This window comes from Callorhinchus milii, unplaced genomic scaffold, assembly GCF_018977255.1.
Source record: "Callorhinchus milii isolate IMCB2004 unplaced genomic scaffold, IMCB_Cmil_1.0 Scaffold3, whole genome shotgun sequence".
Classification (NCBI taxonomy): domain Eukaryota; kingdom Metazoa; phylum Chordata; class Chondrichthyes; order Chimaeriformes; family Callorhinchidae; genus Callorhinchus; species Callorhinchus milii.
The window spans coordinates 52,028,991-52,043,318 of NW_024704744.1; the positions used below are offsets into that span (position 1 = coordinate 52,028,991).

A 14,328-nucleotide genomic window follows, 5' to 3' on the forward strand; every position below is an offset into this window, starting at 1 on the left:
CGCTTTACCAGGGGTAATAATTCCTTCAAATAAAATTGGTCACTCAATCCACGACTGTTTGTGGGACACTGCTGTGCGCAATTGGCTGCCAAAAATGCAAGGATTATTATTATTCTTTTATTATACTGAAATTGAAAACTCAGGTAAACTTACTGGGGCCTCCCTGCAAGGATAAATGCTTTGCGGTCACAACGATTTGTGATATCTCGGTTCTACTAAGATCTCGGATCAGAGCTCAGGTCCAGCAATCAGTATGATGCACAGGAAATTCCCATCAGATGGGACATCTCATCCGATGATCGATACCTCCAACAATGCAATGCATCACCAGGCCTGTATTGGAGTGTTAGCATGGACTGTATGGGTTCCAAATCCTGCGGTGAGAGGACTATCAACTGAGTGAATCTTTCACACAATGGCAAAATTGCCCCAAAGTTTCCATATCCCATCTGTTGAGCTATTGGAAGTGACAACAACAGTTGGCAATGGCAGAACAGGCATCCAATGCTGAAAGGGTTAAGTCACGGTCACCTCAAGGATGATCAGTACTTTTTTTTATTACAGTCAGACAAGGAGACCAAAAACAACTTTCATTTATACAGTTGTGGGAAAGAAAACTGCACGGTAAATGGCATGTCGATGCTGAAAAAAGCACCTTAAAATGCAAAGTACATCTTCTGCAGGGAGTCCATAGAAATGTACAACAACAACAATAACAACTTGGATTTATATAGCGCCCTCCACACCGGGCGGCGTCTCAGAGCGCTTCACAGTAACGGATCCCGGGACCGAGCCAGGGGGAGGGGGAGGAAGGTGACCAAAGGCGCGGTCGAAAAGAAAGGTCTTCAGCAGAGACCTGAAAATAGGAAGGGAGTCGAAGGCTTTTTTTTATGTCAGTCTTTACTCCTCCAAGAAGCATTCATCATAATCCAACTTCTGCTCTTTCCTGACATCCTCTACCCTCTACCAATACCCTTCCTTTGCATTTGCTTGTCCAATTTTATTTTAAATTCCCCAGTTGACTACTCTGACAGCCACCCCAGGCAAATTAATCCATATCATGACAAGCCTCTGAGAGTATAAGTTTTTTTCCAGACCTTACCGTTAACTCCTCTTGTCACAGTCTTAATTCAGGCCAATCTTAATTGACCTTCAAACCCCAGCAGAATGAGTTTTTCAAGATGAATTCTCGCAAACTCATTCACTTATCTCAAACCCTGCTGTCATTTCACCTCAATCTTTAATCAATTTACTGTGCCGTGATCGGCAATTTGTAATAGCAATTCATATTCAGTTGTAATTATAACAAACAAACCTCCTTGTACAGGGTCTTGACATTGCGCAGAAATTTGTTCAAGCAAGTCATAATCTGGGCACTATTAACAAGTATAAGAGAATAATTTTTCATTTTCATTTTTAATGTTTTCTCAAAGAGTATGTCATTTATCATAGAAAATCTACCAGCCAGACTATCTCCAGGGGGAACCCCAAAGGGAGTCAGTCAGGTTTTCATTAAAAAATAAATCGAGGGGATTAAAAATGTTTAATATTTTAAAAGCAGCGTTTACATGTTTACTTTACAAAAGTAAAGTATGTTATTCCACCCTTCCTTCCCCCCAAACATCTACATGCACATATTGGATTTTACATTCACATTATAATTTACATTTAAATAGCAGATTTCATGTCGGAAGGATGTCTCAGAGCAATTCACACCGCTGATTGGGAGCCAGAACTCAAGGGGAGGTGGATGGGGATGGAGCTGGGAGGTGTCTGAAAGCTCAATCAAAAAGATGGCAGAGAGAGCTGCTGGGCAGCAGGTCACAGAGTTAGGGTGGAATGACTTCGGGACCAAAACTGAAGATAATACTCTTAATATTCTAACAATTTATACAAGCATTGAATTCTTTGGTTTTATGTTCAGTGCCCCTATTTATAAAACATAGAATCCGATTAGCTTTCTTCACAATTTTGTTCATCTGATCACCTTAAGAAATGTTAATCCCAAGGTCTCCCCTCTTCTTTTTAAATTACCATTTAGCATATTCCTGCTCTCATTCTTCCTCTCAAAATGTATAACCTCACACTTATCTGCATATATTTCACCTCCCATCTCTGCCCAATCTACTCATCCATGTCCTCCTGTAGTTGCTGACAATCTTCTTAATTGTCAGCTTCACTCCCTACTTTGTGTCACCCTTTGAGCACCTCACCCTCTACTATCTCTCCTCTCTCTCCCTTACAATTCTCCTAGTTTACCGCCTCCCCAAACCTCCTGGCTACTTCCTCACTGATATCTACTCTCACCCCTGTCACTCTGCAGTGAATACCTGCTCATAATGAAAGATTTCAACCTCCACCTAAACTCCCCTTGCACCACCTCCTTGAATTTCACTGCCCTCCTCTCCTCCCTAAACCTCCATCCCATGTCCACTTCCATCCCACCCAGACTATCCACACCACCTTCTCCCTCCACCACGGCTCCTGCCACTCCCCCCTCCTTACACTCCTTTGCCCTCATTTCTCCCTCCTACCTCTCAACCACAATCACCTGCAGGAAGTTCACCACCCGATGCCTTGACACCCTCCCCACCCAACTGCTGGTACCCTCAACGCCCCCTCCTCGCCCCCCTGCTGGCCGACACAGTCAACCAGTTCTCTCTCTTCAGGCTCTGTTCCACTCCCACTGAAAACTACTGTTATCATGTCCCTCCTTACAAAAACCACCCTCAATCCCTCTAATCTCTCACACTACCATCCCATTTCCTGGAATACACTGTTGGACGTTAACTTCGGTCATGGTGTCCCTCCACTCCCTCGTTGAGCCTCTGCTGGTTTCCGCCCTGCCCACAGCACAGAGACAGCGCTTGTCAAAGTCACAAACGACGTCCTCTCTATCTGTGACCAGGGCAGCCAAAACCTTCGTGCATGCGTTTGTCACCTCCCGCCTGGATTACTCAAATGCACTCCTCGCCGGACTCCCCAGCTCCACCATTCAAAAAATTCAGTTCATTCAGTACTCTGCCGCTTGCATACTAACCCGGACCAAACCCTGTACCTGCATCTCACCAGTTCTGGCCAAGCTCCACTAGCTCCCCATCACCGAACAGATCGACTTCAAGATCCTCACACTTGTGTTCAAATCACTTCACTCTTTGTCACCTCCCAACCTCTCCGACCTCCTCACTTCCCAATCCAACGCCGGCACCTCTGCTCAACTGGCACCGGCCTCCTGCTTGTCCCTCGCACCCTCCGCTCTACCATTGGAGGCCACGCTTTCAGCCACTATGCTCTGAAACCTTGGGACACTCTCCCTCGATCCCTCCGCCTTTGCCTCTTCTCTCCCTTTTTCAAGTCTCACCTGAAAACCTTTGTTTTTGACCGTGTTTATGGTCACCTCTCCCCCCACCCCGTGAAGAGGGCGCTATATAAGTGCAAGTTGTTACTGTTGTCATCAGAAAACTATTTAAAAAAAACTTTAGCATATTTTTGAAAATTAACATTATCTGCCACACATGACTGTCTCCATTATAAATGCCATTCGCTTTGTTTGTGTACATTTAATAATAATAATCCTTGCATTTGATATAGCGCCTTATCACGTCATCGAGATGTCTCAAAGGGCTTCACAGAATGTAGTGTAAAGTGAATTGACGATATTTCGTGAGCGAAATGATACCAGTACGATCCTGGTGCCATTTCTTGAGCAGCTTGGGGTCGCCGCCGGACTGATTTACCAAACCCTTGTGTTGAGGTATGGTTTCTGGATCAATTCTCTTCGGCTGTGCCTTCTCAAATCACCTTCTGAAAACCTTCCTCTTTGACCGTGCTGACGGCACCTGACTTGGGGTCAGACTCCACCACTGTTACACACTCTGAGACACTACCATGAGTGGAGGGCGTTATATCAGTGCAAGTTGTTGTTAACGTTGTGCCAGTAGCACTGATTTTGTTGCCACTCAGTCACCACAGGGATGGGGTGAGGGAAACAGGTCGCCAACGGGTAGCAATCAGTGGTGGCCGACAGCTTTGGTTGCCCACAAAATAACTTAAATGTTTTCTGTTGGAACCTATGCTATTTTGTTGCTTCTTTGCTATTTTGTTGACCGTCACTGCCAGTGCCGGTCCCACACTGCGCTCTGGGAGTTGCAGTTTCTCAGGAGCGGCGGATGGACTACAAGACCCAGAGTGCACACACTGGATCTCCTCTCGTTTGCCGTTTCCTGTCGGGAAGCGGTACTCCTCGCAATGGGTTAGTCCGCGCGGGGCCCTCGCGAGTGCTACTATAGAGAGAGCGATAAGGAGGTCTTTATCAGTTTGTGGACGCCTCTGAGGGAATAGAGAGCAGGTGTCGGTGTAGGTGTCGGGGTCGGCCGGTGCCGGGGGGTACCTTGCAGGCATCTGAGTCTTCGCGGCTCCGTCCGGGCAGCAGCTGAGTGTCACTGGACTGGGCGGTGGGGGAAGGGTTGGGAGGTGAAGGTGGGGCTGACGAGGACATGTCCGTCGTTGACATTGTGTGGTATTTGGGGCTTTATTAAATTTAATTAAATGAAATTACAACGAGAAATCCTGAAGAGAGGCCCTCGAGTGCCAAAGGAAGCGGTAGTTGTGAGGTGTGTGGGCGCTGGTGTCCGGGCGGCCTCTCCCTGCGCGGCGCTGCGCGGCGCTGCTCTGCTCCGGCCTCGCGCCCTGTCCGTTAGGAGCAGTTGGAGCGCGGATTCCAGAAGCCCCGCGCGAGGCTCCTCCAACCGCCGTTCGAGAGCTGTGGCTCTGCCGCGGCAATGTGGTCAGGTTGGGCGGGTTCACGCCCGATGGGGCGGGTTTGTGCTGTGCGACGGAATATCGCTTTTTTTTTGGCAAACTTTTTAACTGTTTCATTTAAACCGCAAAACGTTTGTTGTCTTTCCCGTTTCTCATACAGTTTCAAAAGCATTAACTGAGTTGGCCACGTTGCTGCCCGCAAGCAGACGAGGCCTACTATTGGGCTACTTTGGGCTACAAACGTATTGCAGTCAGTCAGTCAGTCAGTCAGTCAACAACTTGCACTTCCATAGCGCCCTCCACTCAGTGTAGCGTCTCAGAGCGCCTAACAGTGCTGGAGCCTGACTCCGAGCCGGGGGGGAGGGGGGCGTAAGCCCGGCCCAACAGGAAAGTTTTCAGCCGGGACTTGAGAGAGGGGGCGCAAGGCGGGGGATTGAGGAGAGTGTCCCCGAGTTTCAGGGCGTAGTGGCTGAAAGCACAACCTCCGATGGTGGAGCAGATTGTGCTCTGAGGGACGAGCAGGAAGGCCGGTGCCAGTCCGGCAGAGGCGCTGGCAATGGTGGATTGGGGAGTGAGGAGGTAGGGAGGTGCCGGGAGTGAATGGATTTGAAACGGTCAGTCAGTTAGTCAGACTCGGTCTGTAGTGCTCTCGCCTCCGAGTCTCAATGTTTCAGGTTCAAGTATCCACAGTGTTGGGACTTTAAGTTCACGCAGTTTGGGCTGACACTCCAGTGTAGTGTCGGGAGGGGGAGAGAAAACACTGTTTGGTCACAGATGCCGTCCTTCCCATGAGACGTTAAACCGAGACCCCATCTGCCTGTTTCGAGTGAACAAGATCCCACGGCGCTACTCGAAACAGGAGTTTTCTCCCCCCGTGTCCTGGCTGACGATCCCTCCTTACATAAAAATGTCCTTCACTTCATGGCTGTTTGTGGGACATCGCAGTGTGCAAATTGTCTGACTTTGAGCTGTCCTTCCGACACGAAAGGCTCTATATTAAATGCAAGAATTATTATTATTATTGATAGGTAGAATAGGATTAAAATCTTTCTGGTTTGGAGTTCAATATAGAATCATTTGAGCCATAGACTGAAGGGCAGATACAAGACTGTATTGGAAATATAATGCAAAATTGTAATCCTAATAATTCTTGTATTTGATTTAGACTCTTTCACATCAGGAGGATGTCTCAAAAGTGCGTCACAGGATTTGCTATAAAGTGTAGTGAGCGTATACTTGACGGGCAAATACTGTCAAATACTTACTTTATTCCTCTTCACTGTGTTAGGGTCTCCTCTGAAATGCTGAATTAAAGCCAAGAGAAATTGGATGTATCGTTGCCAACATGCCATCAGTACGACAAGTTGTGAGCTGTATACAGAAACTTATTCTGTATGAAACCAGAGCAGTATGTATGACTTTACATGTTTGTTAATTTACTTGCATTCATGCGTCTTGTTTGCAATTTTCCAAAATTGGTTAATACTGTTTATTCATAGAGCAAATGATGAAGTTTTTCCATAAAAAGAATCCAAGCCTTTCACTTATATCACATCTGCAGCATTAGAGTTAAAATTGTCACATCTTTTTCAGCAAGGTGTTTGTAGCATTTGGGTACAGTAAAATAAATACTGTTGCTGGTATCATCTCTGGTACCTTGCTCAAGTGGTCATTCGTATTTTAGGGTGCAAAGGGTTAAGAGCTCAGTTTTTGTTTGGGTGAGTAAGGCTGCAGCAGCTCCTTTAACGGAGCACTTCCTTCTTGGTAAACCATTTCTTGCACAGAGTTTGTTCCTTTTGAGAATGCTTGATTGGGAATTATCTCTCTTTTAGAAGTGCCAAAGAGAGAACGTACAATACAGGAGACAGTGAGAGAACATTTTAATACAGAGTTTGAGAAGCAGCATGCAGGTAGTCTAGTGAGTTGAGTCCTGGTGATAGGAGCTAGATTGTACCTACAGATTTCAGCACATTGAGTTCTTAAGTTCAGCTGTGCCATTAAAGAGACGTACTTTCTTAAAGGAGAGATGGTAAATTCAAGGGTACTCTTTACCTCCTGCAAAGAATATGCCCTGTGTTCATCCCTCAGTATACCTTATGTTCTAATCTGAAGGTCTTTATGTACCATGGAACTGCACCATTACAAAATACTTAATATCAGAGTCAGAAAAGTGTCATTTGTGCTCTTTGTTTCTAATACTATCTTTCTCTCTTGCCCCTTCCCTACTTTTCTTCCATCACTATTGCTCCTACACGTTAGTACACCCTAAATATGGGCATTGTGGTGTCCTGCAGCTCAGTGGTTAGAGCATTCGCCTCGCAAGCAAGAGACCTGGGTTCGATTCCCGGCAGGGTAAAACGTTGTGCAAGTTTCCTTACTCCACACCCCTCTGTTTACCTAGCAGTCAGTAGGAACCCGGTTGATAAGTCGATTGGCAGATTGCTTTTTTGGGGGTGATAATTCCTTCAAAAAAATAATACTAATAAATTGGTCACTTCCATCCATGACTGTTTGTGGGACACTACTGTGTGCAATTGGCTGCACAAAATATACAGTCAATTCACTTTACAGTATATTCTGTGAAGCTCTTTGAGACATTTCGAAGATGTGAAAAGACGCTATATCAAATGCACTTATTATTATTATTGTGGGTCCTTGACTTGGTGGCATATTTGAGCCAGGAGTGTGAGTGAACCATGGCTGTTTTACTCAGGAAGAAAGATAAGGGGCAACCAATCAAAGTTTCTTCGCTGCATCTACAAGTGTTTTTCCTGGTGCAATATCTATCAGTAATTCTCATTTATCTTATGCAGTAGTGTTATAGCTGCACGCTTATGAGTTTAATTAAGTCACCAAACTGTTCTATTAGTTGAGTTCAGGTGTGTTCAAGCATCTGCATCTTATAAAAGTGTGTGTGATTCACAGTAAACATGATATTCCATATGTCATTATCGGAGAAGGGGTAGAGGAGGAGAAAGGAATTTTATTTTGAAGAAACAAATTACAATACAGTAGAGAAGTGACAATGTCTTTTCCTCGTGGTCACATTGTATAGGCAGCCATAATGTATATGAAGGAAAATGTCTTGTTAGACCCTCAACTATGCTTTCTACCCCACATCGGTGCCATGACCCGATCCGTGTTTTGCCATCTCCGCAACATAGCCCGGCTCCGCCATTGCCTCTCCCCTCAGGCCACCAAGACCATCATCCACACATTTATTACATCCAGGCTCGACTCCTCTAACTCTCTGTTTGTCAGCCTCCCAAACTCCTCCCTCCACAGGCTGCAGATCATCCAGAACTCTAGCGCCCGTGTCCTCCCGCACCATGGTCCGTGACCCTATCACCCCCATCCTCATCTGGCTCCACTGGCTCCCCATTCCTCAGAGGATAAATTTCAGAATCCTTGTCCTCGCCTTCAAAGCCCTACATGGCCTTGATCCTTCTTACCTCTGCGACCTGCTAACTCTACATCAACCTGTCCACTCCCTCTGCTCAGCAGGTTCCGGCCCACTCCATGTCCCCCGTGCCCTCAGTCACACTCCTATCCATACCCTCCCTGCCCCCCACTCCTCCTGATCCCAACCCCCTGCTCGGGTCCAAGTCCCTGACTGTCCAGCACCTTGGAACGTCCTCCCGACGTGAAAGGCGTGATACAGTTGTAATTTGCTGTGGTTTTCAAAGCTCCATTCATTCTCGTCTCCAGATATTGGATGATCAATACACTTTCTAACTGTGGTTTCCAATAAGTTACAGCCGGTGTTGAAAGACTTATTTTTTTAAAAAAAAGACAAGATCTTAAAAGGTTAAATACTTGAAGACAATTTGAGGTATGTTTGGGTGAATTGGAAATTAAATTCTAATTTTAAACTTATTTTTTCTTCATCAGCGATATTTCCTAGTTGGAAGCAATCATGCAGAAACCAAATATCGTGTTCTGAAAATAGACCGTACAGAGCCCAAGGACTTGGTGCTTATTGATGATGGAGTGAGTACAACAATAAGATGAATCTAGATTTTTTTATTATACAATTTATCTCACACTTGTTCATTGCTAAACTAGAATCACTTTCTGTAATTTTTTTTTATGACAGCTTTACGTATGCATTTGGTCTGATTGTGGAAAAGAGCTGAATTACAGTCTTAATGTCGAATCATTTAAATGCATAATTCAGCTTTGTGTAAATGTTATAGTGCCACTAAAAAATTAAATAATCACCCCTTTGATTTATAAATTTTCAAATCCTATTTAAATTCTCAATCTCTGCTAACCAACAATTTGGTCCAATGTAATATTGGTAAACAATGCCATGCATTACAAAGAAATTTCTAAAGAATGTACATCACGGAAACGGGCCACTGGTCCATGCCAGTGTTTATACTCCACACAACTTTTCACATATTCATTACTCCCTTCCATGCTTTCCTTTTCCCCTCTTTCTCATGTGAAGTTCTAGCTTTCTCATAACCATTCATTAATCCGTTCTGAAATGCAATTCTATGTTGTGCCATCAGTATACTGTACATGAGGAAATCCTGTGATTCTGAAAGAAGATGTGACTGACACTTTGTTTACTAATATAGACAGTCATAATGAAATGTAAGTTATGCTTAATGACATACTTTCCATTTATGATTCCAAGTGTGCAGTAAGCTATAGGAAATTAGCATTTGCTATTTTTGATCTGTAATGATTTGCATGCCACTTTCCTAACAAATAATAATCCGTATTTGATACAGTGCCTTATCACGTTGTTGAGATATATCAAAGCGCTTCATAGGGTCGGATCTGTATAAATCGTATATTCGCATAAGTCGTGCATGTGCCCAAGTCTCATTGAATTTCCTATTAAATCCACTTAAATTTATCTGCACTAGTGGTATAAACAATCGCGCAACTCATAACACGTCTACTGCACTTGCTGCTACCAAACTTACTGGCTGCTGGGTCAAAACTTTGTTTTGCTCAAATGGAACACCTCACGTGTGCACTCTAACCCTCTCTGCACTCTCCCTCTAGCAACCGTCACCACCGCAGAGTGGGGGGTTGGGGGAGCTGAGAGGAAAGAGTGTCACCTCATCACGTGGTGAAGGAACAACAACAACAAAATGACATTGTATAGCGCCTTTCATGTCGGGAGGACATCCCAAGTTGCTGGACAGACAGAGTTACAGACTCGAGCTGAGGGTGGGGGAGGGTGGAGGGCGGGAGATCGAAAGCACGGTCGAAGAGGAGGGTCTTGAAGGTGGCAAGGAAGGTGGCGAGACGGAGGGACTGCGGGTTGGAGTTCCAGAGTGCAGAGTGGCGGGAGGCCCGCCCGCCTATAGTGGGGCGAGCAAGGAAGTGGAGCAGGCCAGAACCCGCTGAGCGGAGGCAGCAAACAGGGTGGTAGGGGGTTAGGAGGTCGGAGAGGTAGGGGAGAGCAAGACCATGGAAGGCTTTGAAGGAGAGGTCCAGGATCTTGAACTGTATCCTCTGTGTGATGGGAAGTCAGTGGAGTTAGGCAAGGATATAATAATAATAATACTTGCATTTGATATAGCGCTTTTCATATCTTCTAGACGTCGCAAAGCGCTTCGCAGGATATACTGTGAGCGAAATGCAGCAGCCAAATTACGCACCGCAGTGTCCCACAAACAGTCATGGATTGAAGTGATCAATATAGTATTGTGTTTTTTTTCTTGAGGGATTATTATTACATTATAATATTATTATAATTTTTAATATAATATATAGTTATATTATAAGGATAGGGGTGATAGGGTTACAGAGCCTTGTTGTTGTTGTTCCTTCACCACATGATCAGGTGACACTCTTTCCTCTTGCTCCCCCAACCCCCCACCACTCTGCCGTGATGATGGTGATGTTACGGTCGTGAGAGGGAGGGCTCCCAACAGTTCGTGTCATGACTGGAGAATAGCCTCATAACTACAAGAGCAATGTTGTACTCGCTTTCCTCCATTCAGGTTTCCTCCAACTAACAACTGTGTAAGGTATAAGGCTACACATATCTCCCTTTACAACTGAAACAATCAAGTGGACTCTTACCATCCTCCTTAAATAATTCACACAGAAAAATACAATAAAATTGGGGAAGGCAACAGGAATATTCAAATAAAACATTTACAGATAATAAAAAAATAGGTTGAAAAATACATTAAAATTGTTGTTCCATGAAATGATGAGTCTGAAAATATTCATTTCTAAACTTTGCCTTAATGTCACCAGCCAGTTCAGTACAGTACAAGGGTATTTATGTATCATATTAAGTCATATAAAATCTGATTTTTGCATAACTTTGCATGTGTTGTATATGATTTGACGTATGCAAGTTTGACATAACTCATACTTTGTATAAGTCATATTAATTCTTAGGTCCCAACTGATATGACTTGTGTGCTGTGTACTGCACAGTGGATTGACTGTATTTTGGAGGTGAAACGTGGCACCCATTTTACACACAGCACTGTCCCACAAACAGCCATCGAGTGAGTGACCAAATTTATTTGGGAAATTGTTGTCCAAGACACCAGGAGAAACTCCCTTCTCTTTTCGAAGAGTGCCATGGGAATTTAAACGTCCACCTGAACAGACAGATGGGATCTCAGTTTAATGTCTCATCCGAAGTACGATACTTCTCAACAATGCAGCACACCCCCAGTGCTGTAAAATACCCAGCTATTCGTGCTTGGCTGAATCAATCCATATACTCATTTATAAATGAGTATAACCATTTTAAAATAGACTATTCTCTTGCCTCCAATTATTATAAGAATATTTCATATTTAATATTTCATGTAGATCAGCAAGCAAATGCTCAAATACCAAATTAATCTTGATGTTAAAAAATAAACTAATTATGAATATTATTTACTGGCTACTCTCAACCGCTTTCTGACTAGGTTATTGCATTGCGTGTGTAAATATATATATATATACTAAATTTAATGTATATACTATATACTACATATATACACTCTATGTAATGTAATTTATACTGCACCTTTATATTGATGCGGCATGTCTATTAAGAAACCCAAACTATCAATGCAGTGTATATCTCGATCTAGCAAAAGACTTGTGAACTTCAATGTTAGCTCATTCTTTCCTGAAATCCCTATAGCCTTGATGAGATGAATGACTGAGCACTAATTACTAGAATGCTGCATTACTTTTGGATGAAACACTTTTGTATAGGAAGTCAATCCATTTGTCACACCAAAACCAAAGTGTATTTTATGTGAATCTTATTCAGCAGCTATTTTAACTTGTTGATAATTGCTCATTTTGTTATGACACATTGTTTCATTATGAGGGTATGTTAGGTACAAATGTCAGCTACAATTAGACTAACCATTCTCTTGCTCTAACAAGTACATAATGTCAGGTGTAGCTACAAATTAGGTTCTAACATATGCATGTAATAATTAAATTGTATTTTGTAAACCATTTTAATTGTGAGTTCCAACATGATTCTTGTTAGCTATTTCATCTTTCTCTCTACTTGATGTTGACATTGAATGGAAGGATGTAAGAACATATTTTGGTTAAAAGTATTGTTTTATAATCCTTGCATACTGTTTATGAGTAATGCACATTTTTAAGGTAATATGACTGCAGGAATTGTCTTTCATGTTTTCAAATCTGTACGGTATATTGTGCATAATCCAGATGTCCATATTACCTGGTGTAATTGAGGTCCAGTTTTGCAGTTCTTATGGCTCATTCGATCAATGCTTAATGTGGTGCTAAGCCATAAAGATCAAGAAGACCTCAAGTTCAACCATTGCTTTGTGCTCAGCAAGAATTGTGTTACAATTGGGTTCACTGCTTCTTGAATAGGGAAATGGAAAAGAAGCAAGGGTTCCTGCTCCAGAAAATGTCAGCGGACCCATCTGTAAACTGCTTTGTGTGGATTTGATTTGGCTATGTTTCTTCTTGCTATGAAATTGCCTGCCAATACTGACTTAGTTATGCTGCTATATAAAGAATGATCATCATTTTCCTGTGCAACAGTATCTCAGCAAAAATCTATAAAAGTTTGTGTGTTTGGAATAAATACTGCCAATTTGTTTTGTTATAGTTGGACAGCTTTTTTTGTAAACTTTGGATTGCAAACAAATTCAGCATGATTCCTATTAACAAAGCTGGTTGCAAAGTGACAGTAAAATATTGCCATTACATTTTTTCTGCTTTAATTTGGTTCAGCATATATATAACCAGCAAGAGGTTCGGGATCTCTTGAGTCGCCTCGACATGGGAAATCGAACCAAGATTGGGCAGAAGGGATTATCTGGGCTTTCACGTGCTGTATCAGCTTTTGGCATTGTTGGTAAGAAGTTGGTCAGTTTTTCTAATAATTTTGCTTGCAAACTGCTCTATTACAGTTTGAGTTATAAATGTGAAACTTGCCAACAGAGCAATACGCCAACACAGTGATATCATCTCAGAGTCAGCAGAAGGCTTATTGTAATATGCCTAACATTTGTATTGGGCAAAGTTTTAGAAGCTATAATACAGGATAATATTAATAATCACTTGGAAAGACACTGTCTGGTTAAAGATGGTCAGCATGGATTTCTTAAATGCAAATCTTGCTCAACAAATCTAGTGGAGGTCTTTGACAAAATAATCTAGAGGAAAGAAGTAATACTGTGGTTATATATGGATTTTCAGAAGGATTTGATAAGGTGCCACGTGGAAGGCTTTTAAAAGACTACGGTGCATGTTATAATGGAAAGATAGCAGTTTGGATAGCAAGTTGATTAAAGGACAGGAAATGGAGGGTGGGAGTAAAGGTTTGTGACATTCTGATCATCTGTGATCAGGGCTCCCTCTGCCTCCTTTTCCTCCTCGACATCTCTGCCGCCTTCGACACTGTCAACCACTCCATCCTCATACACCGCCTCTCCTCTTTACTAATGTTCGTGGACCTGCCCTTGCCTGGTTCGATTCCTATCTCTCTCACTGCCTCTACTTTGTTGCTTCTAACGGTTTCTTTTCCAGCCCCCGCACTGTCACATCTGACATCCCCCAGGGCTCTGTCCTTGGCCCTCTCTTTAATATCTACACGCTCCCCCTTGATGACATCATCTGCAGACACGGGGTCAACTTCCATACGTATGCGGATGACACCCAACTCTATCTTTCTGCCTCCACCCTCAACTCCAGGACCACTGCTGTCCTGACAGACTGCCTGTCGGACATCAAGTCCTGGATGAGGGCAAACATCCTACAGTTGAATGTGAACAAGACTGAGGCCCTCCTGATTGGCTCACACCAGCGCCTCAGCACCTCAGGCTCCGGCAGCATCAACCTCCATGGTTGCACACTTCAACTCACCAACCAGTCAGGAACCAAGGTGTCTTGTTCCACCCTCAACTGTCTTTTCTTCCCCACATCCAAGCCATGACCTACTCTGCCTTCCCTCGCCTCCGTAACATCACCCGACTCCGCCATTACCTCACCCCTCAGGCCGCTGAAACTCTTGTTCATACCTTCATCACCTCCAGGCTCGACTGTGAAAATGCTCTGCTTGTCGGCCTTCCCAACTCCTCCCTCCAC

General features: G+C 43.6%; 1 protein-coding gene across 2 annotated transcripts in view; it reads left to right on the forward strand.

The window, feature by feature from the left end:
* The first annotated feature begins 4,227 nt into the window (after window positions 1-4,227).
* The window catches only part of fig4a (FIG4 phosphoinositide 5-phosphatase a), a 55,960-nt gene continuing 45,859 nt past the window's right edge, over window positions 4,228-14,328 (forward strand). Inside the window, exons 1-4 of one of the 2 annotated variants that reach the window (XM_042333507.1) lie at window positions 4,228-4,252; window positions 6,050-6,169; window positions 8,653-8,751; window positions 12,973-13,096. In XM_042333507.1, the coding sequence (XP_042189441.1) occupies window positions 6,107-6,169; window positions 8,653-8,751; window positions 12,973-13,096 (286 nt within the window). In that variant the 5' untranslated portion in view covers window positions 4,228-4,252; window positions 6,050-6,106. The other variant, XM_007892874.2, reaches the window with a different exon arrangement.